We start from the raw sequence: 26,051 nt of genomic DNA on the forward strand, positions 1-26,051 counted from the left end.
CCATTTTGAAAGTTTGTGCTGTGTTTATTAGTTTAAGGTGAATGAGTTTGGAGTCTTGGAGGTCCTAACAGAGGAGGGAGAAGATGAGAGTGTGAAGAAAGCTCATGCCACCATTACATGGGCAGTGCCCACTGCTCAGGAGGGTAAGATGGCATGGTTCAATGTCCACAACTTTTAGATGCTCCCGGAAGGGATATATTTGTGAGACGGTAGCATACACATGTACAATGTTTGTATCCCCATTGGGGTCTGAGATGCACCTGATCGGGTGGGATGTGCATATATCTTCTCTTTCGTCTTTCAAATGGGCATGTTTAACGGAAGATTTTCACCAGCTTATCACATACCATGCATACAGTCTTTAAGAAGCTGCTGTAGAGTTGGCTTTGTTTTTACATTTCACGGCAAATCATTATATTGTCTATAACGGCTATTTACAAAACTAGATAATTATCCATCCTGTAACTTTGCTGTCTGAAATAGTATTTCATGTTCATACCTTTTGATATACAAGACGTGTGCATTTTCAATAATTGTCCTTATTGTGTCTAACCCTAGGCACGAGAGTCAGTCGAATTGAGCTCAGCAAAGCTAAGCACAAAATGGTGAATCGTGATCATTATAAGCAGTCAGCTATCAGCTATCTATTTGAGCATTTCTGATTATCTCCAAATAAGGCCTTCAATTTGAGTCTCAGTCTAGCTGGTGGCTATGTTGCTGTTGTTTATTAATGAAACAGGGAATGCACGGGAACCTTTTATGTTATCTTATTGCTCTGTTGTTATTGACCCTGAACTTAGAAATGATTCATTAGCCACACAGGATATGGGTGAGGATGACTTTGTGACTCTCTTTTCTTCGCCCTCTCTCCCTCCTTCCACAACCCTCTCAGACAGTGCTGCGGTAGCCGTGAAAGAGATAGAGGAGATGCAGGAGGGGCAGTGGGCCCAGAGAGGCCTGGTGTGCGTGCGCTGCCAAAGGAAGGGCTCCCCCGTGGACTTCATGTCTGATGGCCTCCACTGCAGTGAGCGCTGTCTGCAGCAGGACCAGCAGGAGTGAGTGGGCTGGGGAGCGGCCTGGGGAGTGGGGAGGACTAGGGTTTCATTAGTATCCAGGGCATCTAGTCTGGTCTGGTCTTAACTGCAGTTTCTGCATATGCTATTTTCCAGTAGTTGAGCTGGTGTTTATTGTGCTTATGAAGTTCTGTTTGTAATAACCTCCGCTTATGTACAGTACACTGACATAATGGCCAGTACAGTCTTTCACCCAGTCAATGAGAGACAAACATTGTGATATTATGCCAAATTATCATGGTTAAGTAAATGTTTAATGTACATTTTTATTTGATTATTCATGTCTCGATGTGCTGATATAAGCAACCGTATATATTTAGTTTCCTACATTCATAACCACAACAACTATAAACATATTTCATATGCTTAAGAAAATCGATAAGTCTACCTCCTAAACATTTCTTTGGCAAGCCCTCCTATGCAAGGTGGAAGCCAGAAATAATTGATCAGTTAGTTAATGTAAAGACTAGTGGTGATGCTAATGCATGCTGAGAGAGAGAGAGAGAGAGAGAGAGAGAGAGAGAGAGAGAGAGAGAGAGAGAGAGAGAGAGAGAGAGAGAGAGAGAGAGAGAGAGAGAGAGAGAGAGAGAGAGAGAGAGAGAGAGAGAGAGAGAGAGAGAGAGAGAGAGAGAGAGAGAGAGAGAGAGAGAGAGAGAGAGAGAGAGAGAGAGAGAGAGAGAGAGAGAGAGAGAGAGAGAGAGAGAGAGAGAGAGAGAGAGAGAGAGAGAGAGAGAGAGAGAGAGAGAGAGAGAGAGAGAGAGAGAGAGAGAGAGAGAGAGAGAGAGAGAGAGAGAGAGAGAGAGAGAGAGAGAGAGAGAGAGAGAGAGAGAGAGAGAGAGAGAGAGAGAGAGAGAGAGAGAGAGTTGCCGTGGGCCCCAATATCCATTGTTTTAAATGGGAGAAACTGCGAACAGAACGTTGCACCTTAAAGTGGTATTCCTTCTGTGGATTTACTACTGCCATGGCAACAGAGAAGAGAAAGACAGACTATACATACTGTAATGAACAGTTAATCACATTTCATTTGGAAAAATTGGAGTTGGATTGTAATTTTTGTTAGATTTTGACCATATTTCTAGCTGCTGATGATGATAGGATTCTTCATAGGCAGCCCTTGAGTAAGTCAATGTAGGAGTAATGCGTTATGTATATGAAATACAAGGTGTGGTCCCCCTTAAAATCAATTTAGTTCTACAATCTAATAATATCCTAGTAACACAATCAGTTTGGTTTTCTGCCCAGCACCACAGTGCATTTCTTTGTTTATTCTTTTAGTCATAGATTTCAGAAATTGCCATGAAGGAAGACTATTTTGGCATTAATGTTTCATGCTGGCCAAGCTTTAGCTATTTTGCAGTTCAGCTATTACTGAAACTATAGTTTATTAGAAGGGTGATCCTTTCTTGCACAAACCTTTACTCTATATTTTCTTTCCACTGCAGTGAGCTGAAGCTAAAGAAGGAGGTTTCGAAGAGTAATGGGGAGGTGGTGGGGGTCAGCCGTAAGAGGTCTTTGCAGCAGTACAAGATGGACACCCCAGAGGTCCCGCCTGAGGACGATGATGAAGTCTATGTCAGTATTACTTTATTACGCCAAGGATTTAAAACATTTTTTTTGTTTTTTTACAAATGTTATCCTGAATTGTGTACCTACTGAATTATACCTAACTGTTGACATCTTACTGATATTTCATCACATTTTGTAGATATATGCTTATTTGATTTATATGGTATAGAACCTCAAGTCTGTAAATCTTTTGGCATCACTCCAAATTGCACAGGATTTTGAGGGATGACGTGTTAGCCTTGCATGCCTTTCCTGCTGAGGTGTCATAACTCGTACTAAATGAATGCTTCACAGAACGTGCTGCGACCCGACTGGTGTAGATAATTCTTGGCTAATCTCTGATTTATCATTATTGTTTCAAAATGGAAACATTTCAATGTACAGTAAACACAAATTCAGAATGATTTCAATACTACCTCGTAAAGACTGTCCTCATTGCCTGTGCCAAAATATCACATTGCTCTAGTCTATACTGTATGTGTGAGTACAGTGCGTTTGGAAAATATTCAGACCCCTTGACTTTTTCCACATTTAAAATATTCAGACCCCTTGACTTTTTCCACATTTTGTTAGGTTACAGCCTTATTCTAAAATTGATAAAATAGTTTATTTCCCTCATCAGTCTACACACAATACCCCAGAATGACAAAGCAAAAACAGGTTTTTAGAAATGTTTGCAAGTGTATAAAAATTATAAAACTGAAATATCACATTTATATACAGTACCAGTCAAATTATGTAGTGACCAAAAAAGTGTTAAACAAATCAAAATATATGTTATATGTTAGATTCTTCAAAGTAGCCACCCTTTGCCTTTATGATAGCTTTGCACACTCTTGGCATTCTCTCAACCAGCTTCACCTGGAATGCTTGAAGGAGTTCCCACATATGCTGAGAACTTGTTGGCTGCTTTTCTTTCACTCTGCAGTCCAACCTATCCCAAACCATCTCAATTGGGTTGAGGTCGGGTGATTGTAGAGGCCAGGTCATCTGATGCAGCACTACATCATTCTCCTTCTTGGTCAAATAGCCCTTACACAGCCTGGAGGTGTGTTGGGTCATTGTCCTGTTGAAAAACAAATGATAGTCCCACTAAGCGCAAACCAGGTTGTATGGCGTATCGCTGCAGAATGCTGTGGTAGCCATGCTGGTTACGTGTGCCTTGAATTCTAAATAAATCACAGACAGTGTTCCCAGCAAAGCACCCACACACCATCACACCTCCTCCTCCATGCTTCACGGTGGGAACTACACATACAGAGATCATCTGTTCACCTACTCTGCGTCTCACAAAGACACAGCAGTTTGGACTCATCAGACCAAAGAATGTTTCTTGGCCCAAGCAAGTGTCTTCTTATTGGTGTCTTTTAGTAGTGGTTTCTTTGCAGCAATTCGACCATGAAGGCATAATTCACGCAGTCTCCTCTGAACAGTTGATGTTGAGATGTGTCTGTTACTTGAACTTTGTGAAGCATTTATTTGGGCTTCAATTTCTGAGTCTGGTAACTCTAATGAACTTATCCTCTGCAGCAGAGGTAACTCTGGGTCTTCCTTTCCTGTGGCGGTCCTCATGAGAGCCAGTTTCATCATAGCGCTTGATGGTTGATTCCATATGTGTTATTTCCTAGTTTTGATGTCTTCACTATTATTCTACAATGTAGAAAATAGTAAAAAAAATAAAGAATAACCCTGGAATGAGTAGGTGTGTCCAAACTTTTGACTGGTACTGTTCTTAGAATTCTTAGTCTTAGAATGTTACTGCATATTCTAGTGTTCCAGTGTGTAAAGCCTCCTGTGTGCATCAAACAGGAGGAGAAAGACAGCAGGAAGACGACCCGTGGCGCGCCGCGAGGCAGGAGGAAACGGAGGGGGGACGCAGGCCTACTGAGACACAGTGAGTAGAAACATGCAGTGGGAGGGACACTTGTGAGGGGCCACTCCGGGCCCGGATACTCATTTTCACAATCACCATATTGATATAATCACTGCCATTTGCACACACACACACACACACACACACACACACACACACACACACACACACACACACACTAACTGTATGTGTTTCAATGTAATGTTGTGTATTGCTTTTTACACAATCTAATGAATCATTGTCTCACTATGGAAGCTGTTCCATATGGAGGGAAAAAGAAGTCTTGGTGTTGGGCCTCATATCTGGAGCAGGACAAAGCCATTGCTGCCCCCACTAAACTGTTCAAAGAGGTGAGCTGTCATACCATACCCCTCAGGCCTGTATAGAATGGGTTATTGAATCTTAAATACTTAAATCTAAACCCTTATCCTAAACCCTTATCCTAAACCCTTATCCTTCTAGTCAATCTATTCTTTCGTCTAGTCCTCCTTTACAGCTTGTCATTCAGGGTTAAGATGATATGTCACATCAAGTCCTACATTTTTTCCTACGTGTTGAGAATAAATTCATTTCAACTCATTAATCACATGTATTAGTCTTTGCCTACAAAAACAGTGTTAAAGGTGCACTATGCAGAAATCGCTCCACCATTTCCTGGTTGCTAATATTCTAATAGTTTGCATAATTTCAGTTTGTGACAAAACAAGCAAGTATAGTGTAGAGAATCCTTTTACCATCTAAACTGCTGTGCAATATATTTTCCATAAGCATAAATATTGTACTTTCCTCGGTTTGAAGCTGGTTTTCCAAACGCAAAAGTAAAAGATGCAGAAACGAAACCTTAGAACGTGAAGCATAGAAATTGCGCACATAGAACATATCTACCGCTTCTTACACTTGCTTTCAATGAGAATCTATAACTCCCATTTCTATGAGAATTTGGCCGGGTCGCCCAAAAAGTCTCATATTGCTGCTTTAAGTTCATTATTTTTCAAACGCCCGGAAATATGTATTTTAAACTAATGATGTCCCATTTTCCTTTCAGCACCAGGCCTTCCCCCAGAGTAAGAATGGATTCCGGGTGGGAATGAAGCTAGAGGGAGTGGATCCAGAGCACCCCTCCATGTACTGTGTGCTCACTGTAGCTGAGGTAACCTCTCACCTCGACTCATCATCGCTGCCCTCTCAGGGGAGTCGAAACTCATGCCATGGAAATCTTCAGCTTTGGGAAGATCTGAAGCAAAGTCTGCATTGTCGTTGTTCTTGTTCCAGTGAATAGCTGTGATAGTTGTGATGTTATGGGTTGCTATGCAATGGCATTAGCAAAATACAGTATTTATAAGACCATAAATGCGTTTTTGTACTTTGAATTATGTCCACTTCTCTATGTTGGCATCATGTGCCCGTCTAGTCAGTAGGTTATTACTTAATTAATTTCGTTTGAGTAGCAAACACAGGATAACCGTGTAATGTGTGAAGATGCTTAATGCTTCTTCCATGTTTAGGTTTCAGGACACAGAATACGGCTTCACTTTGACAAGTACTCCGACTACTATGACTTCTGGGTGAATTCCAACTCTGCAGACATTCACCCTGTGGGATGGTGTGAGAAAACAGGACACACGCTTCACCCCCCCAAAGGTAAGAGACATGCTACCTTTGACAGATATCCACCTGGAAAAGCTAATAACGCATACAGTATTGGTCATTTTGGATGGGACATTTTCAAACTGTTACTGTAGCACTCCCTCATCTTCTCATTAGTATTTTCTTACCACTGTATTGCTGGACAGTTTTCTTTCCTATGTGAGACTAGTCATATAGGGATGGTTATAATTCATTTGTTTTGCTTCGTGCAAGCAGGTTACCTATGGCAACAGGAAAACAATACTCATGCATTTTTAGTAGCTATTTTCTGCATGATTACTAGCATACCTGAAATTGATCCAGGGATATTTGATAAAGAGTAAAATAACCCCCCCCCCCCCCCCTCCCTCCCTCTATGGATGGACAGGTTTAAAGGATGAGGAGTTCAGCTGGTTGTCGTATATCAAGCTGAGCAAAGCCCAGGCAGCTCCCAAGGCCCTGTTTGAGAATCAGAACACGGTAAGAGCAGCCTACAGATCTAATTTAGGTTGGGGACACACTCCAATGCATGAACACGGATGAAATTGTATATGACATACATCATTGTCAGTTTTTGTCCGTTAAAAGTTCAACTCAATTCAACTATTCTCGGACGAGTTTGGACAAGTTGCATCCATCAAAAGACAGACCGTTCCCCCCCCCCCCCCCCCCCGGACAATCATCTCCGTTGGCGTTGTCATTCTATCAGCAACTGTTGACTTCCATTGGCTCCATCCGCAATTCTCTGACACAAAATCCGAGTGTGTCCAAGGCCTTATGGATCGCTTTCATTCATTGGATCGCTTTCATATTGCTTTGATACTACTGTTTTACCGCTAGGTGAAACTGTTTAGTTTAGTTAGACTTCACACCCAGTTTTACACCTCCTTCATTGAAGTACAATACTTGACATCAACCCGTTCAACATAGATATTGAGTAGTTTCATGAGCAGTCGAAAGGCTATAATATAACAAGATTCATGGCTGAGCCAAATGTGAGCTTTTTGTCTCTGAGTAACTGTCCTGTGTTTATTTTTCAGACTGTCACTCCTTTAGGATTCAGAATTGGGATGAAGCTGGAGGCCATTGACAAGAAGAACCCCTCCTTCATCTGTGTTGCCACAGTAACAGACATGGTGGACAGTCGATTCCTGGTGCACTTTGATGACTGGGACGAGAGCTACGACTTCTGGTAATGTCTAACTTTGTGATTTACATTTCCTTAAGATATTTCAGACTTCAAAATCAAAGCGGTGATTTGTGTTTACCGATGTCATATCTAAGTCACGCAGATTTTTTTGTTTTCTTGTTGCAGAATTGGGCACTAGATGGTGCTAGATTTATTACAACAGAATGTTTGTGTCTGGGAGGAGAAAAGCATTGCCTCTTACCAGAGTGTTTGTTATTAATATTTTACACAAGCAAACAAGCTACATTACTTGTGTAATACATTTTAAGTACAGTATGAATCGGCTGTCACATGAATTATTCTTTTGACACTAGCACGCACATCACTTCCCTCACAATTCTCTAGTCTTCTTTTCCCCCCTCAATTGCCATCCCTCCAACCCTTGTTGATTTTCGCCTTTGTTTGTCTTTTTCCGACTGAGAATTGCGCGTGTCGTTACTGTCGTTTCGTGCCTGCTCTAAGCCCTCCCAGCTTGGGATTTGGACTGCCAGGAGGAAGTCCCAGTCTGCACGATACAAGAGCTTGTATTGGCTGAATTATGGACGATCGTCAAATAAATGTCAAGGAGGAGAGGAGTTAGAGAGAGAGAGAGAGTAGAGCCTGGAGCGGTTAAGGGGGACGAGCAGATTCACCCAGGGAGATGACGCTCTCTCTCTCATGTGTTGTCGCTACAGCTCACGTCAGCCAGTCACAGGCCCTGCAGCATCACACCTCTGGGCCAAAGAGCAGGTTAACCACTCCACTGGGCTCTGCTTCACCCTGGCCTGGCCAGAGAGTAGGACACTGGGAGTCTATGTTGTCCCTCAGACAAGCTTGCTGTAACAACACTGACCACTGAGGTAGAAACAATGGCAATCCTCAAATGTAGATTACGACACAGTTGTGTCACACTGGCACAACACAAAAAGGGATCGGTTTCGATACAGTATGTTGAGTCCCATGGTGAAATAGTAAACCGTTATGCAGTTATGCAAGCCCCTTGCAATTTATCCTGCACTGCTGATGCAATGACAGCATCATAGGAGTATTACTGCCTACAATCTACTCGTCAGTGGTGTGCCGTCCATCATTCGGTGATAGATATATGTTGTCCTACCGATGGTTGACGTGGAGAGAGGGAGCAGTGGGAAGCTGTGAGGGAAGTATCCTTTCTCGCCCTGACACTTCCCGATACGTCAAAGTGATTGTTGCATAACATGCCATCACGGTTACCTGAATGGGTTAATCACTCAGTCATAAGGTGGCTGAAGCCACAGTGGCTCAGAGTCTGTCACAATGTCAGCTGACCTATTCTCCTATCCTTGTGCTTACTCCTAAACATTATCCCTATTCAATCCCCCACGTAACAGTTTATGGGGAAGTTCATGTCATAACCGTTTATAGGGAAGAGGAGGAATATACATGTGTATATATACAAAAGAAATCTGCTGAGCAGATGGCATTTTGTTACCACTGTCCTTCTCCTGCTCCTCCTCCGTAGGTGTGATGCAACCAGTCCATACATCCACCCAGTGGGCTGGTGTCAAGACAACGACAGGATTCTCACCAAGCCTCCAGGTGAGCTACTAGCTCACTATGTATCCTGCAGATCCTGCCAGGATACCACACATGTGTAATGATGACTGAGCATACAGTTCTGATAGTAAAGATCAACACATGGAACGTTTCCAAGCAGATCACCGCCCATGTAGCTCAGTTGGTAGGGCGTGGCACTTGCAACGCCAGGGATGTGGGTTCAATTCCCATGGGGGACCAGTACGAATAAAAGTATGAAAATGTATGCACTCCCTACTGTAAGTCACTTGGGATAAGAGTGTCTGCTAAATGACAGATTTTTTTTGTTTGTTTTAATCGGATCTGTAAATGATGTTATTCCACTGTGGAGAAGACCGATGGTTTAGAATGACAGAAAGAACAAGGGACTTTACCCGCCCACACATGTACTACATGATACAGCATGTGTAGTCGTGCTCAATCTGGCTCAGTCTTTTTCATTACTCTTTCCTGTAGGTTACCCCAATGTCAAGAATTTCTCCTGGGGAAAGTATCTGGAGGAGACCCACTCGTCACCGGCTCCTGCCAGGGCTTTTAAAGGGGTACGGCTGTTTATCTCTCTATCCTCGGCACGCAAGACGATGTGGCAGCCCCACGTCTACATTCCAACACAGTAGTAGCCTAGCTGGCCGTCTGCCGCAGAGTGTGACATATGATATGCTGCCTAAAGATGCACGCTCGAACGCCAGACCCACATTCGATGTGACGTCTGCCGATCGTCAGCGCGCTGTGTTTTAAGGACCACCCTCTGTAGAGGTCGGACTACCGGAATTATTCATGCGATACTACATGTGAAATCAGAGCGCCCTTGGTTCGCAAATTATGTTCAGAAGTGCTAAGTACTCTTGGCCTGCAAGCGCTATTGGTGCCTCTGAGCCCTAACACCCCCCCCCCCCCCCCCCCCACACACACACACACTCTCCCTCTACAGAAACCCCCCCACAGTTTCCAGCCACTCATGAAGTTGGAGACGGTGGACAAGAGGAACCCCATGCTTGTCAGAGTGGCCACCGTGGTGGACACTGATGACCACAGGGTCCAGGTGAGAACATCTCTTCAACTCTCTTATCTGTCTCTGTCTGACCACTGTGTCTACCAGTATCCATCTTCACTCCAGACTGGAGTCATTCAACGTGATACTGTGACTCAGCTGTAGCAACACTTCTGTCTATGTCAATAACTAGGAGGTCACCCTTCCTCCCACCACTATTTTTTAGACTCAGATGTAGGGATGAGTGTGTGTGTGTGTGTGTGGTTTAGTTGAGCTGGACATGACAGGAGGATTAGCCAATACGTCACTCATCTGCACTGTGAAGTGTGTAGCTATTAGACCCTAGATCTGAACTAGTATAATCCTTGAGTATAATCTCTTGACTTCTGGTTCACTACAGATTTCTCTGAAACATTTCAAAGAACAAAAAAAGGATGAAACTCCAGCTCTACGTGGAAAATTGGGAGATGAACTCTGTATGAAGGTGTCCTGTGGGAGAAATGTGCTGATTTACTGGGAATACATATACAAATTATTCAAGACCTCACCATTGTCCCTCTATTCCAGTTTCCAGTACATCAAATTAACATCTCCTTGACTCTCTCCTTGAGACCATTTTCAGGAGAGCTCTGCTCTCCATGCTCTTTGAACTCTGAAGTGAACAGTAGGTCAGTGTTGGGAGTCGATGGACAGCTGGCTGCCTGAGGTGTATGTCAGTGCCTTTCCCTCTGCCCTACTTATGCCTATACTGTTCAGTCATCTCAGTCTAAACCCTTCTGCGCATGGAGCAAGAATAGCCCTAGATAGCATAGCTCCAGTCTATACAGTCCCTCCGGGTTTCTAAACTCATACTCCTTCAGCTTAGCTTTGGTTTCTCTACTGTCACTTGTCACTTTATATACAAGGCTTTCGATTTTGATCTTGACCTCCTACCTCGGAACCCTGTCTTCTCTCACTCATTCCAAGACTGTTTTCTGAAGCTCCATCCATACCCCCACCACCATCACTCTCACCACTCATACACGAACCAACACTACATGCGTTTCATGCTCTCATTGTCCTTCAAGCATCACATACATTCTCATGCTGTCTCCCCATCTTCAGTCCCTTTGTGCCAGCGCATGCTTCATATTTCATGTTGTCTTCAACTGAACTAATAACAATTGTTTTTAGCAAGGCAGGGAAGCAGGCTGTGTACTAGGAGGGTCTGCCTTCCCACGACACCCTGGTGTGCTCCTGTCTCCTCTTGTTTGCCCCACACTGTGAAGCACACTATCATTGTCAGGAGTGTGGATAAGAACAGAGGATGAGCGATAGTTACCAACTATGCTGTGTGTCGGCCTCCCACAGATAGCCCGGGCTAGCCTCCTCCAGCTGTAAGGGCAGTGCCAGGGGCTTCAGTCCGAGACGGTGCTTGTCAGCTAGATTGACACAATCAGTAGTTCAGCTTCTAATCTCCAAGATATGTCTTTATCATTCGACCATGATTTTGATTAAATCTCTTTTTCCCACATTTCTATATTTATCGTATGTGGTCGGACTCTACTGTGACTGTTTGTCCTTGGTGTGTGTTCCTCTAGATCCATTTTGATGGCTGGACGGATGAGTATGACTACTGGGTGGACACAGACAGTCCAGACATCCACCCTGCGGGCTGGTGTGCTAAGACAGGCCACCCCCTCCAGCCCCCGATCAGTGAGTGGCTTTATGACTCATCCTAATCTATTCATGTCCAGCTCCCTGCCTCAGTTCCAGACCTACGGTTCCTAGCAGACACACTTAGAGCCAGGCCTCAATGGACGCTGCTATTTCTTATCCCGTTCAATCGCTATGCTTTTCCCTGAAAAGACGGTTCCGTCTCTGCGTCGATTTAATCTGATCTGCTGTTGTTATATTGAAGGAGTGGTGGGAGGAAGCCTTGTTGGTGGGGAAAAAAGCAAATTATTCAAAATGACTCTTTGATGGCTCATGAGTCCTGGCTCTCTGTGGTCAATATCCTGCATTTTACCCTGAGGATGCTGGGAGCTGAACAATGAACTTCTCTCTGCCTCCCTTTCCACTTACTACTAATTTCTCCCTGTGTAGTGGTGTCCATGGAAACGTGGAGTGAGGAGTTGTGATTAGAGTGCAGCTGATACTGCCGTCATGTTTCAGAGTACAGAGCTGCGTTCTCAGAGCGAGAGTTACCGCTCCACATGGCAGCTCACTCGTGTCATATGGACACATCCAGGGCCATATCTGCTTTCTCTCTTCCTGTACTGACTGTCAATAGTACCAGCTCCTTGGAATGTTGACACCAACTCCTTGTGACTGAGGCTATCCTAATATGGACACTGCACATTCGCATTACATTAATCGGCTAGATTAGATGAACATTATTTTAGGATGGTTCGCCTGAAGTCATGTAGTGAATAGGGTATCACTAGGTAGATCTGGATGTAATATCTCACCCCTTTCTCCTCTCCTCATCCCCAGGTCCACAGGAGCTGTTTGAGTCGTCTGAGCAGGGCGGATGTCCCACCCCAGGGTGTAAAGGTGTGGGCCACATCAAAGGAGCCCGCTACTCTGGCCACCACAGGTACCCACACTCAGAGCAATCACTCTGTCTGGCTGGCCAGGCCATCAAAACTACCATCCAATAGAAATGTCCACTTGTAACCCCAACAGGCTTCATATCGCTACTTGCCGGTGAATGGTCACTTGTTGCTGGTCAAACTGGGCTTCAGGCTCATTGATCCACCCTTTGATCCACCAGTTATGTTTATTACTGTAGCATAGAGACTCATAATGCAAGAGACACCCAATGTATTCCTACTGAAAGTGAGTGTTAGCCTACAGCAGCTGTGGTAGGTCCGGAGGTCAACAATATAGGTAGGTATTGTACATGATCCACACGTACCCGAATGCCCCTGGGGTGAGGCTGTATAGAGCCTGTATAATTGGCTGTGTGGAGCTAGAGGCACAGCGGTGTAAGCACATGAGTGTCACTCTCTCCCATCAGTATTCATCACAATTCTTACCCTTTTCTCCTGAGAAACCGCGCCTCCACTCTCCATACACCCACCTCTGCCTCACCGGGCTTTCGTACAGCATGTACCCCTCCAGCTGGAGATCTACTAATGTGAACAGAAACATATTGGCAGAACAGGCATAATGACTCTAGGTCTTTCTCCCGACGTTGCCGTGCTTTATTACGGAGTGACCGGAGGTCGTGCACACTGCGGTAGAGAGACTTTTTAATAGGGACACAGTCCGTTGGTTCAGTGTCTGTAATGTGAGCTGATTAACTTGGAGCCTGAGTACAGAATGTAGTGTATTAAAATGTATCTATGGGATGAGAGGTGCTTTATCAGTGTTTGTTGGCAAACCTGGAATATTAAAGCGGTAGAGCGACAGCTAGCTACGCACAGAAAGGATGGGAAAGAGCCCTCATTATGCAAAGAAATGTGTGACAGCAGCCAAGAAAAATGAGAGGGGGATTAGCAGAGAGTGAGAGAAAGGGAGAAACGCAATCTCTCTTTCTCTCTCCCCTCGTCAGTCAGAGTGGTCGCAGTGTGACAGCGAGGCTTACCTAACCATTTCAGTGCAAATATGTTGTTCATATAGATCCTTTCCTTTTTAGTTGAGGTAAAGTATGTTTCCCCCTAAGATAATGAGAAATAGCACATTACACAGGTGGACGACGACAAGGCGTTGTGAACGAAGTAGTCTCAGTCTACAGACTGCTATTGTCTGTAGCTTGAGTTAGAGCACGTTCAATGTTTCCAAAATTGAGATTCATCACCCTGGAATGAATCACTTCAACCCCAGAAACTCTTGGCTGTAGTGACTATTGAGTAGTACTAGGAACGGTGTAAACTGTTTTATGCCAACATCAATGTTTCCCCGATTAGACAGGAAAGAGCGTTTGTGGCACACACTCAGTGTGAGCGAGCTGCCTTAAAAAATATATACATATCTCTCTGCTGCTTTGATTATATTAGCTTTTGATTCTGTCCCCAAGATCACTGATGTGTGAATGAATATCTTGTCTTGTTATTAACACCTTATTAAGTTGTAATTAAGGCCTATTAAGTTATTACACCAAGTCTTTTTTTCCTTAAATCAGTCATTTGTAATAATGTATATGCTCTGATTTGCAGTGCGGTGGGATGCCCATACTCTGACATCAACATCAACAAGGACTCAGTGCTGCCAGACCGTCTGAGTGGTGAGATGCCAGGGTCAGGAGGACTGGGGCGACCCCGACGGGCAGAACCCAACCCAGATATCATCCCAGCTCCAGCTCTCACTGCAGAGTAAGGACCAATCAGCAACCGAAACACTGCTTTAACTACAATATATTCTCAAGACAGTCTGAGACAGATATTGTAGGGGGAAATGCATGATTCCAGCGTAGGCGTATTAGACTGTAGAGTTTGGCCGAGACTATCATCGTGTAGCTTCGAATTTTGCAGTTCAACTTCATTTCCAAATTCCTTCGAGCATTTTAACACCCCCCCCCCCCCCCCCCCCCCCAAAAAAAAAAAGTGCGAACAGCTCTCATCTATTTCTGTCTGAAGTGACTCTCATGCTTAACCGTTCCACGCCAAACATGGCTCTCTTATTATTGTACTTAAAAAAAAAACATTTCTCTGCCAATTTCTTAGCAAGCACTTAAGCGCCAACCCAAATCACCTGGACAAGCCTGGCAGGGGCGAGAAGGCTGGCATCGGGGTGGCGAGTGCCATGGAGCGGTCAATCAAGAAACCCGCCGGCACAGAGCCAAAAAGGAGGTGAGTGGCCCTTACAATACATGTGAAAAGCCCTGCACTATCCGGACTGGCTGACAGAACCCGCACTCAATCTGATGGTTGAGCGGTGTGCGACTGTGTCGTTACTGCCGGCTGGTCCAGTGTTCGACTGATAGGATTGTGAGGACCTGATGTAGGGCTGTGGCAGTCACTACGTTTTGTCAGCCGGTAATTGTCATGCAAATGACTGGCGGTCTTGCGGTAATTGACTTGTTAATTAACATAAACACATTTTAGCATCTCCGGGCTTCCACTCATACGAGCTGCTGATGCGCGCCTTTGGAGCATCTACGTTTTAAGCAGTCGTATAAAACCATTTCGTATATAGCCTTTGCCATCACAATAAGACCTATTATTTATTTAGTTGTGATAGGCCTATAACCCTGGGAATGTCTTAGAAATCAAAAATATATATGGGCTGCATGATGCGACTATATATTGATGATTTGGGGGAAAAAGTTGCTAAAAAAAAGGCGTGCATTACCCGCAGAGGAGAGCGAGAGAGACAATTGCATTGCTGCCCTGCTTATCTGGCAAGCAAGTCAGGGGATATCTAATCAATGAAAGATGGGATTAAAATGACAGAATGAAAAGTGAAATGAGAAAGAAAGGCTACAACGACCAAAAGCCAACAGGTAGGCTGCTATTTAGGCTATCATCTGAGTGGAGCCTCAATTAGCCTAATTAGCTAGCTTCTCTCAGTTTGACATAGTCAAGACAGGTACTATGCAATCGGATGAGACGATATATATATACAGTTGAAGTCGGAAGTTTACATACACCTTAGCCGAAGACATTTAAACTCAGTTTTTCACACTTCCTGACATTTATTCCAAGTAAAAATTCCCTGTTTTAGGTCAGTTAGGATCACCACTTTATTTTAAGAATGTGAAATGTCAGAATAATGGTAGAGAGAATTATTTATTTCAGCTTTTATTTCTTTCATCACATTCCCAGTGAGTCAGAAGTTTACATACACTCAATTAGTATTTTGTAGCATTACCTTTAAATTGTTTAACTTGGGTCAAATGTTTAGGGTAGCCTTCCATAACCTTCCCTAAATAAGTTGGGTGAATTTTGGCCCATTCCTCCTGACAGAGCAGGTGTAACTGAGTCAGGTTTGTAAGGCCTCCTTGCTCGCACATGTTTTTTCAGTTCTGCCCACAAATTTTCTATTGGATTGAGGTCAGGGCTTTGTGATGGCCACTCCAATACCTTGACTTTGCTGTTCTTGAGCCATTTTGCCACAACTTTGTAAATATGCTTGGGGTCATTGTCCATTTGGAAGACTCATTTGCGACCAAGCTTTAACTTCCTGACTGATGTCTTGAGATGTTGCTTCAATATATCCACATAATTTTTCTCTCTCATGATGCCATCTATTTTGTGAAGTGCACCAGTCCCTCCTGCAGCAAAGCACCCCCACAACATGATGCTGCCACCCCCGTGCTTCACGGTTGGGATGGTGTTCTTCGGCTTGCAAGCCTCCCCCTTTTTCCTCCAAACATAACGATGGTCATTAAGGCCAAACAGTTCTATTTTTGTTTCATCAGACCAGAGGACATTTCTCCAAAAAGTACAATCTTTGTCCCCATGTGCAGTTGCAAACCGTAGTCTGGCTTTTTTATGGCGGTTTTGGAGCAGTGGCTTCTTCCTTGCTGAGCGGCCTTTCAGGTTACGTCGATATAGGACTCGTTTTAGTGTGGATATAGATACTTTTGTACCTGTTTCCTCCAGCATCTTCACGAGGTCCTTTGCTGTTGCTCTGGGATTTGCACTTTTTGCACCAAAGTACATTCATCTCTACGAGACAGAATGCGTCTCCTTCCTGAGCGGCATGACGTCTGTGTGGTCCCATGGTGTTTATACTTGCGTACTATTGTTTGTACAGATGAACGTGGTGCCTTCAGGCATTTGAAAAATGCTCCCAAGGATGAACCAGACTAATTGGAGGTCTCCAATTGTTTTTCTGAGGTCTTGGCTGATTTCTTTTTATTTTCCAATGATGGAATTTTCCAAGCTGTTTTAAAGGCACAGTCAACTTCTGACCCACTGGAATTTTGATACAGTGAATTACAAGTGAAATAATCTGTCTGTAAACAATTGTTGGAAAAATGACTTGTGTCATGCACAAAGTAGAAGTCCTATCTGACTTTCCAAAATGATAGTTTGTTAACAAGAAATGTGTGGAGTGGTTGAAAAATGAGTTTTAATGACTCCAACCTAAGTGTATGTAAACTTCCGACTTCAACTGTAACTAGCAAGAAGTCGTCTCTCCCTCCGTTGCTGCTCTGGTACTCCGAGCCTCCTGTATCTATCTCACACATTCACACACGCTGCACGGCCTCCGCTCCCTAATAGCCAACAACTGTCCCTCTCTCTCTCGCTTTAAAAAAAATATATATATATTTTCTGGACCACATTTATTACCACACAGAGAGAGCCACAGTCAGCGTAGTATAATTGAAGATTGCTGTAATTACCAAGCCTCTCCACAGCATCTTCCCTGAGCTTTGTCAAACTGTCATCTGACTCATGCCTGCCTAATCTTGTCCACCAGCCGGCTCTCTCTCGAGGCTGGAGACGAGGTTAATGCCTGCCCTACAATTACCTTCCTTTCATTTATATAAGTCCCTCCTTAGGCATACACTACCAAAACCATCATGCACTATTTATCAGATTTCAATGAGTCATATATGACATCATGCTGTTTCTCTTTAAAAAAAATATAATCAAACAATCAAATGTCATTACGAGCAGGTATTTCTAACATGCACTCAATCCCATTTTACTAGACATTTCTACTCCACATGTATGGCCTCAGAGACGTGTTGGTATTTCAGATAACTGATGGAATATGTGGGCAGCTTGATTTGTATAGGTTATTTAAATGCTAAAACTTATTTGCATAGATGAATTGGTTGTCCAGGGACGGGGGCTAAGTTTTATCTTCATTTTATTCAGGAGTTGGGAGCTTCTTTCAGTCCAACGCACAAAACTATTTCTGCGCACATGGAGAAGAGAGGCGACAGAATGCCTGAGCTAAGTTTAATTTAGAGAGAAACTCAAGTCATCACCCTGTTATTTAGGATTTATCAAGACTCAACCAGAGCAGCGTGTTGCTTGAGTATGACGGAACAGTTCTGAGGATTTAAAAGTGATTACAAGCAATGACATTTTCATCCCAGGAGTAGTGACTGCTAGTATTGGAACATCTTGGAATGCACAGTGATAATCAATGAAGTAGTGACTCAATATGTCATGAAAAGTTTGTTCCAAATTGTGTGAGCTCAGTCCCTGCAGTACTGCCCTATCTGTGTGTCTCTATTGACTCCCTTCTCTCTCCCAGGGTTGGGCGGCCATGCAAACAGAGGAAGGTCGAGGAGCCGGTGGAGGAAGAAATGGAGAGTGAGGTGTCATGCATAATGGAAACCAAAGGTACTGTCTCTGTACAACATTCTATTCTTCCTATCGCTCAAATATCTTAAGGGCGTCACTGCACGGTGTCTCTCCCTAGTACAGTCTGATCTATGGCCTCCCACTCATTACCCAGTGCCTTCCTTCACAGTGTGAATCAGTAATGTAGATCCATCCTCCCTCTGTCTTTTACTATGCTGAATGTGTTGACCTCTTGGGATGTCTCCTCCCCTCACTCTGCGTCATGCCAGAGCTAGGCACACGCTCTCAAAACAAAAGTTTCACACAGTGTTATTATGTGGATATTAATGTCTTTGGCACGCGCCGAAATGATTTGAATGTCTTGTTTGTCGTCATTTGAGCCCTAGCTCCTTTTGGTTTTAGTTCATTTATTGAGAATTCCAATATTCTCATCCTCTCCCAATGAAACCGAACAGCACTGAGTACCAAAACTGTCTTTTGCAGTGTAGTTTAAACCGAACCTAAAGACAATAGGGAAAAGCTTAAAGCAATAGGGATGACTCACTCCTTCCACAGTACAGTACAGTGGATTCAGGGTTCCTTGTGTGATGTTCCAGTGTCGGAACATCCAAGGCTCTGCTCCGGTCCTTTGAGTTCTCACTCCTCTGAAGGGATAGAAGGTAACAGACAGTAATGAGAGTGAACCAGCAGCAAGCAGCAAACTGGAGGGAAATACTCTTTGAATACAGAGACACACAGAAGATGTTTTCCTGAAACAGACATCAAACGGCACTGGCCTTTCTGACAGTTGCGGGGTCTGCCACTGCTCTGTGTGTAGCAACTGTAAACAGCATGTACTTCATGTACAGCCGTGGAAGATATACTTAATTACAATAAGGGAATAGATGTTTCTTGGTGACGTTGAATGACTCGGTCGCTCTCCTCTAGCTCCGTTTAGGATGATGCTGGGTTAATTAGTCTGTATATCTGCCTTGGAGAGTAAAGGCACTTTGGCTTTGATCACCTTCTGTAAGGAGTTTTCAAAGCTCCATCTCTCTCCATGTCACTTTATATGGGTCCCTTTCATGTGATTATACCGAGACCTATGCATCCTATACAGCAACAAATGCTCCTTATTCTGTTAATGTCTTCATTTGTTCTTTTCATTCTGATGCCTAGCATAGTCAGTGGTGCCGCATGGAGCAGATAAACATGTACAAATCAACAACTTACAAAATATATTTGATTGTAGTCAAACTTAATGCACGATTTTGGTTTTAGGCCCTTACGTGAGGATTTAGAGAATTTCAAAAAAATGCATTCATATTAACATGGATCACAGTATTGTTAAAGCTAAATGTGATGGTGAGTGAGTCTGATCACGTTCTGGAGCTTTGCAAAATGCACTGGAGTGAAATAAGATAAACAGATGAAATGAAGAAGGCAGTTGCTTCATCGACGCAGTAGAATTATAATATGGTCATGAGGGATTTTAGATTAGAATGTGGGTTTAACCCCCCAGAGTCGATGCGTCAATCTAAATTACATAACAACCCACTGTATCCGCCAGTGCCGCACTTCCCCATCTGTGATGAAAGGTGGCAGAGCTAGAGCGGTGTTTGTCCAATCATGAGACATCCCGAAAATCAGTCTTCTCACGTAAATGTCTGTAGCGTTCCAAACGTTTGACATACAAACTATTATGACCACTATGGAAAGGGGAGACTCTCAAGGAACACAACATTTTCCATTTTGCTCTACGACCGCCACAAGTGCCACAAAACAAGTGAAGTATGAAGGTAGTTTTGTGCCTACCCAAACAGACGCCTCACAAGTCCTCAACTGGCAGCTTCATTAAATGGTACCCGCAAAACATCAGTCTCAACGTCAACAGTGAAGAGGCGACTCCGGGATGCTGACCTTCTAGGCAGAGTTCCTCTGTCCAGTGTCTGTGTTATTTTGCCCGTCTTAATCTTTAATTTTTATTGGCCAGTCTGAGATATGGCTTTTTCTTTGCAATTCGGCCAAGAAGGCCAGCATCCCGGAGTCGCTTCTTCACTGCTGACGTTGAGACTGGTGTTTTGCGGCTACTATTTAATGAAGCTGCCAGTTGAGGACTTGTGAGGCGTCTGTTTCTCAAACTAAACACTCTAATGTACTTGTCCTCTTGCTCAGTTGTGCACCGGGGCCTCCCACTCCTCTTTCTATTCTGGTTAGAGACAGTTTGCGCTGTTCTCTGAAGGAAGTAGTACACAGCGTTGTACGAGATCTTCAGTTTCTTGGCAATTTCTCGCATGGAAGAGCCTTAATTTCTCAGAACAAGAATAGACTGACGAGTTTCAGAAGAAAGTTATTTTTTTTCTGGCCATTTTGAGCCTGTAATCGAACCCAAAAAATGCTGATGCTCCAGATACTCAACTAGTCTCGTGAAGAAGGCCAGTTTTATTGCTTCTTTAATCAGTACAACAGTTTTCAGCTGTGCTAACATAATTGTAAAAGGGTTTTCTAATGATCAATTAGCCTTTTAAAATTATAAACTTGGATTAGCTAACACAACGTGCCATTGGAACACAGGAGTAATGGTTGCTGATAATGGGCCTATGTAGATATTCCATTAAAGCTACAATAGTCATTTACAACATTAACAATGTCTACACTGTATTTCTGATCAATTTGATGTTATTTTAATGAACAAAAATCTGCTTTTCTTTCAAAAACAAGGACATTTCTAAGGGACCCCAATCAAAAGTTTTAGAGTGTTTTAAAGTGTTGACCCTAACTGACCTAAGACAGGGTATTTTTACTAGGATTAAATGTATTTGGCTAAGGTGTATGTACATTTCTGACTTCAACTGAACATACAGTTTTAATTTCTTTCATCACATTCGCAGTGGGTCAGATGTTTACATGCACTCGATTAGTATTTGGTAGCAATGCCTTTAAATTGTTTAACTTGGGTCAAATGTTTTGGGTAGCCTTCCACAAGCTTCCCACAATAAGTTGGATGGATTTTGGCCCATTCCTATTGACAGAGCAGGTGTAACAGAGTCAGGTTTATAGGCCTCCATGCTTTTTCAGTTCTGCCCACACACTTTCTATAGGATTGAGGTCAGGGCTTTGTGATGGCCACACCAATACCTTGACTTTGTTGTCCTTAAGCCATTTTGCCACAACTTTGAAAGTATGCTTAGAGTCATTGTCCATTTGGAAGACCCATTTGCGACCAAGCTTTAACTTGCTGACTGATGTCTTAAGATGTTGCTTCAATATATCCACGTAATTTTCCTCTCTCGTGAAGCCATATATTTTGTGAAGTGCACCAGTCCCTCCTGCAGCAAAGCACCCCCACAACGTGATGCTGCCTTCCACGTGCTTCACAGTTGGGATGGTGTTATTCGGCTTGCAAGCCTACCCGTTTCTCCTCCAAACATAATGATGGTCATTATGGCCAAACAGTTCCATTTTTGTTTCATCAGACCAGAGGAAAGTATGATCTTCGTCCCCATGTGCAGTTGCAAACCGTAGTCTGGCTTTTTTATGGCGGTTTTGGAGCCGTGGCTTCTTCCTTGCTGAGCGACCTTCAGGTTATGTCGACATAGAATTCGTTCTTACTGTGGATATAGATACTTTTGTTCCTGTTTCCTCCAGCATCTACACAAGGTCCTTTGCTGTTGTTCTGGGATTGATTTGCACATTTGCACCAAGGTACGCTCATCTCTACGAGACAGAACACGTCTCCTTCCTGAGCGGTATGACGTCTGCGTGGTCCCATGGTGTTTATACTTGCGTACTATTGTTTGTACAGATGAACATGGTACCTTCAGACATTTGGAAATTGCTCCCAAGGATGAACCAGACTTGTGGAGGTCTACAATTGTTTTTCCTGAGGTCTTGTCTGATTTCTTTTGATTTTCCCATGATGTCAAGCAAAGAGGCACTGTTTGAAGGTAGGCCTTGAAATACATCCACAGGTACACCTCCAATTGACTCAAATTATGTCAATTAGCCTATCAGCCTAAAGCCATGACATAATTTTCTGGAATTTTCCAAGCTGTTTAAAGGCACAGTCAACTTAGTGTATGTAAACTTCTTCTAACCAACTTGCCAAAACTATAGTTTGTTAACAAGAAATTTGTGGAGTGGTTGAAAAACAAGTTTTAATGACTCCAACCTAAGTGTATGTAAACTTTCGACTTCAACTGTGTGTGTGTGTGTGTGTGTGTGTGTGTGTGTGTGTGTGTGTGTGTGTGTGCGTGCGTACATATATGTATTTATTTGTGTATATATTCTAGATTTAATGAGCCGTGATCATTCTCTAACATGCATATGCAGGAGTAACACCCAGTGCCTCTCAGGTATTTACTCAGTAGAATGGCAAGTGAAGACACTTCCAGAAAATACTCCCTCATTTCCCTGAAACGTGAATATTGATGTCCTCTGGGTGTTTGTTCATAAGCGAACAACTGTTTTGTTGTAAGTTTCTCCGTCAACCAAAGTAAAGTTACATGAAGTTGCTGTGTCACAACTGTCACCTCATTAAATTTGTCCTAATGAATTATGACCCATGAGTCTGTGACTGTGACCCTTGCTACCTCTCTAATTGGCCCAGACTGTAATTGCTTCCCTCTCTTGCTACAGTAGATTAGTTCCTACATAAAAAGTGTAAAAAATGTAATGTGTATGTATATGTGTCTTTCGGAAGGGTTGGGTTAAAAGCGGAAGTCAAATTTTGGTTGGACCTTGTGTGCAATTAACCAATGAGGTGGTCTTAATGTGAATTTCTCTAGAATTGTTCCTCCCCAGGCAATATTTATCTTTGTGTTCCATCAAAACCTTAGAATGACTCTCAAAACACCACAATTTTCCTCTTCACTTGAATTGTCAATTTTAGGAGATAAACGTTGGAAGATGCTCAAAGCTGGGTTTATGCCTGGATAGAGAAACAGGCTGCTTCCCAATATGGTTAGGAGTGAGCAGCAAGCATCTGCATTCTGTTTCTTCTAACCTTTCCAAAGACTTCCATCAGATCCCTTTAGTATCGAGCTGTTCATCTTCAGGTGATCACAGCAACACATTCCTTGCTTTTCCAAATTTAAGTTAATTAATTTGAGGATTTTTGTATGCTTATTTCCTTCCCTAAAGTAGAGCTGACACTACAGCAAGCCCTTCACCAGTCAGTGTTCATGCCATGCACCTCGCCATCCCCTAGCAGCTCTCCTTTCTGCTGGGACCAGCACAGCAAGCTACTTCCCACTGTGGCTGGCATCACTTCAAGCAAAGTGGCTTCATGGACAGTGGAGGAGGTAATGGATGATTTGCATTGTCGCTACAATGTTGCTTGCTGTGCAATGACTGTGCTGTTCATTTGGATAACTATACTAAGCATGATGTCCAATGTGTTACAGGTGATTGAGTTCATCCAAGGTCTTCCAGGCTGTAGGGAACACGTGCACACTTTCAGAGACGAGGTACAGTTTCAGTACAGAACGTGCAGCTAACCACTGATACATACACACACTCACACCAGTGGCGGTCGTTGCCATTTAAGATGACTGGGGGATGATTCTTTTTTTCATGAGCATGGCCTTATTTCTTATTTCTTCTTATTTCCTTATTGCAGCAAATTGGATGACTCAATGTAACATCAATAGGTTTAGGCTACTACATGATACTCAAATGTTCTCTATTCCCATCATGAGGTTGTTACAACGTACCCTTTAAATGAAAGTTTACAACGTAAGTGCACAGGTTGCGAGAAATTTGAGTAATCAAGGTGACAGACATTGACACATTCAGTACCGCCTTGCACAGTCTTGCCTGCATCTAGCTGATCTAGAGTGTAATCATTAGTCAAACAGTTGGAAACAAGAGTTTCTTTTGGACAAATGCAGGTGTGTTTATACCCATTTTGTTCCGTTTGCTTCCGTTTAAGAATTTTTTTCTACAGAATCGGCGGAATGAATACACCCCTGATCACACGCAAACACAGTTCACTCTCATAGCAGCTACAAATAGCATGATCCCTTTAATCATTGTATTCCTTCTGATCTTCTCACCTTTTCCCTTCGCTTGTGGACTTCAGACACATCAGTTTCCTGTGACCAGGCGAAAAAACCTTCCCAAGTCAAACCATATCATAACCGCCACACACAGCCTACATCATTATCATCATATTAGTCAACCCGCTACAATCATGCAGTACAGTGTACAGTCAGCACCTAGCAGTTTAACAGTTACACTGGCAAGCCCCGGTGGCAATAAATTAATAAAAACAAAAGCTTACCTTGACTTGGAAGAGTTCCAGCGTTGGATAGCCAGCTAGCTAGCATAGCATCCCTCACTCTTTGAGCCAGGTGTTTGAGTAGGCTAAACTAGCAAGCTACATTCGCTAGCTAAGTGAGTGAAAGTGAAAGAAATACAACAAAATATAGGTCTCTCCTTCATTTTTGATGAAATGAATTTGTTAAACGATTGTTTTCTCACTCAGACAATTTTCTCACCACATTTTATGCACTGCAGTGCTAGCTAGCTTTAGCTTATGTTTTCAATACTAGATTAATTCTCTGATCCTTTGATTGGGTGGGCATCTTCAAAAAGTTCTACAGTTGCACCATCGTTAGCATCCTGACCGGTTACATCACCACCTGGTATGCCAACTGCTCAGCATCCGATCGATCGTAAGGCGCTACAGCCAAGCTTCCTGCCATCCAGGACCTACAGTGAGCACCATAATTCATTGGACAGTGACCATTTTTTAAATATTTTGGTTCTGTACTCGAGTACGTTGAGTTTGAAATGATACAATGAGGGTGAAGTGCAGACTGTCAGCTTTAATTTGAGGGTACTTTCATATATATCGGATGAACCGTTGTACATTTTCACGCATTAAAAAACATTGGACAGTTTATCATAATGTAGAATAAAGTAATCATTGCACTGCGCCCAGCCCGCCATAGGAGTCGCTAGTGCACGATGAGACAAGAATATCCCTACCGGCCAAACCCTCACGACGCTAGGCCAATTGTGCGTCGCCCCATGGACCTCCCGGTCACGGCCAGCTGCGACAGAGCCTGGGCGCGAACCCAGAGTCTCTGGTGGCACAGCTAGCACTGCGATGCAGTGCCCTAGACCACTGTGCCACCCGGGAGGCTGAACAGCATTCTTACAGGTATTCGTTCCAGTCCTTGGCAGCAGAGAATTGGAAGGAAAGGTGGCCAAAGGAGGTGTTGGCTTTGGGGATGACCAGTGAGATATACCTTCTGGAGCGCGTGCTACGGGTTGGTATTGTTATCGTGACTTGGTAGAGCTGAGATAAGGTGGAGCTTTACCTAGCATAGACTTATAGATGACCTGGAGCCAGTGGATCTAGCAACGAATATGAAGCGAGGGCCAGCCTACTAGAGCATACAGGTCGCAGTGGTGGGAGGTATGAGGGGCTTTGGTGACAAAACGGATGGCACTGTGATAGACTGCATCCAGTTTGCTGAGTAGAGTATTGGAAGCTATTTTGTAAATGACATCACCGAAGTCGAGGATTGGTAGAATAGTCAGTTTTACGAGGGTATGTTTGGCAGCGTGAGTGAAGGAGGCTTTGTTGTGAAATAGGAAGCCGATACTAGATTTCATTTTGGATTGGAAATGTTTAATATGAGTCTGGAAGGAGAGTTTACAGTCTAGCCAGACACCTAGGTATTTGTAGTTGTCCACATACTCTAAGTCAGAACCGTCCAGAGTAGTGATGCTGGACGGGCGGGCAGGTGCAGGCAGTGAACGGTTGAAAATCATGCATTTGTTTTTACTGGCATTTAAGAGCAGTTGGAGGCCACGGAAGGAGAGTTGTATGGCATTGAAGCCCGTCTGGAGGTTAGTTAGCGCAGTGTCCAAAGAAGGGCCAGAGTATATGGTGTCGTCTGCATACGGTGGATCAGAGAATCACCAGCAGCAAGAGCGACATCGTTGATATATACAGAGAAAAGAGTCGGCTGGGAATTGAACCCCATAGAGACTG

General features: G+C 43.5%; 1 protein-coding gene across 4 annotated transcripts in view; it reads left to right on the forward strand.

Moving 5' to 3' along the window:
• Positions 1 to 26,051, forward strand: part of LOC110522174 (lethal(3)malignant brain tumor-like protein 3) — a 34,351-nt gene that overhangs the window by 4,857 nt on the left and 3,443 nt on the right. For 3 of the 4 annotated variants that reach the window (XM_036975736.1, XM_036975733.1, XM_036975735.1), the window contains exons 3-21: positions 32 to 143; positions 893 to 1,055; positions 2,516 to 2,645; positions 4,449 to 4,533; positions 4,768 to 4,862; positions 5,558 to 5,662; positions 6,018 to 6,153; positions 6,527 to 6,618; positions 7,179 to 7,330; positions 8,808 to 8,884; positions 9,338 to 9,423; positions 9,813 to 9,923; positions 11,453 to 11,567; positions 12,348 to 12,450; positions 14,015 to 14,170; positions 14,522 to 14,647; positions 18,015 to 18,103; positions 23,186 to 23,346; positions 23,449 to 23,511. In XM_036975736.1, the coding sequence (XP_036831631.1) occupies positions 32 to 143; positions 893 to 1,055; positions 2,516 to 2,645; positions 4,449 to 4,533; positions 4,768 to 4,862; positions 5,558 to 5,662; positions 6,018 to 6,153; positions 6,527 to 6,618; positions 7,179 to 7,330; positions 8,808 to 8,884; positions 9,338 to 9,423; positions 9,813 to 9,923; positions 11,453 to 11,567; positions 12,348 to 12,450; positions 14,015 to 14,170; positions 14,522 to 14,647; positions 18,015 to 18,103; positions 23,186 to 23,346; positions 23,449 to 23,511 (2,157 nt within the window). The remainder of the gene's footprint in view (positions 1 to 31; positions 144 to 892; positions 1,056 to 2,515; positions 2,646 to 4,448; positions 4,534 to 4,767; positions 4,863 to 5,557; positions 5,663 to 6,017; positions 6,154 to 6,526; positions 6,619 to 7,178; positions 7,331 to 8,807; positions 8,885 to 9,337; positions 9,424 to 9,812; positions 9,924 to 11,452; positions 11,568 to 12,347; positions 12,451 to 14,014; positions 14,171 to 14,521; positions 14,648 to 18,014; positions 18,104 to 23,185; positions 23,347 to 23,448; positions 23,512 to 26,051) is intronic. The other variant, XM_036975734.1, reaches the window with a different exon arrangement.

This window comes from Oncorhynchus mykiss, chromosome 4 (assembly GCF_013265735.2).
Source record: "Oncorhynchus mykiss isolate Arlee chromosome 4, USDA_OmykA_1.1, whole genome shotgun sequence".
In the NCBI taxonomy this organism is placed as follows: domain Eukaryota; kingdom Metazoa; phylum Chordata; class Actinopteri; order Salmoniformes; family Salmonidae; genus Oncorhynchus; species Oncorhynchus mykiss.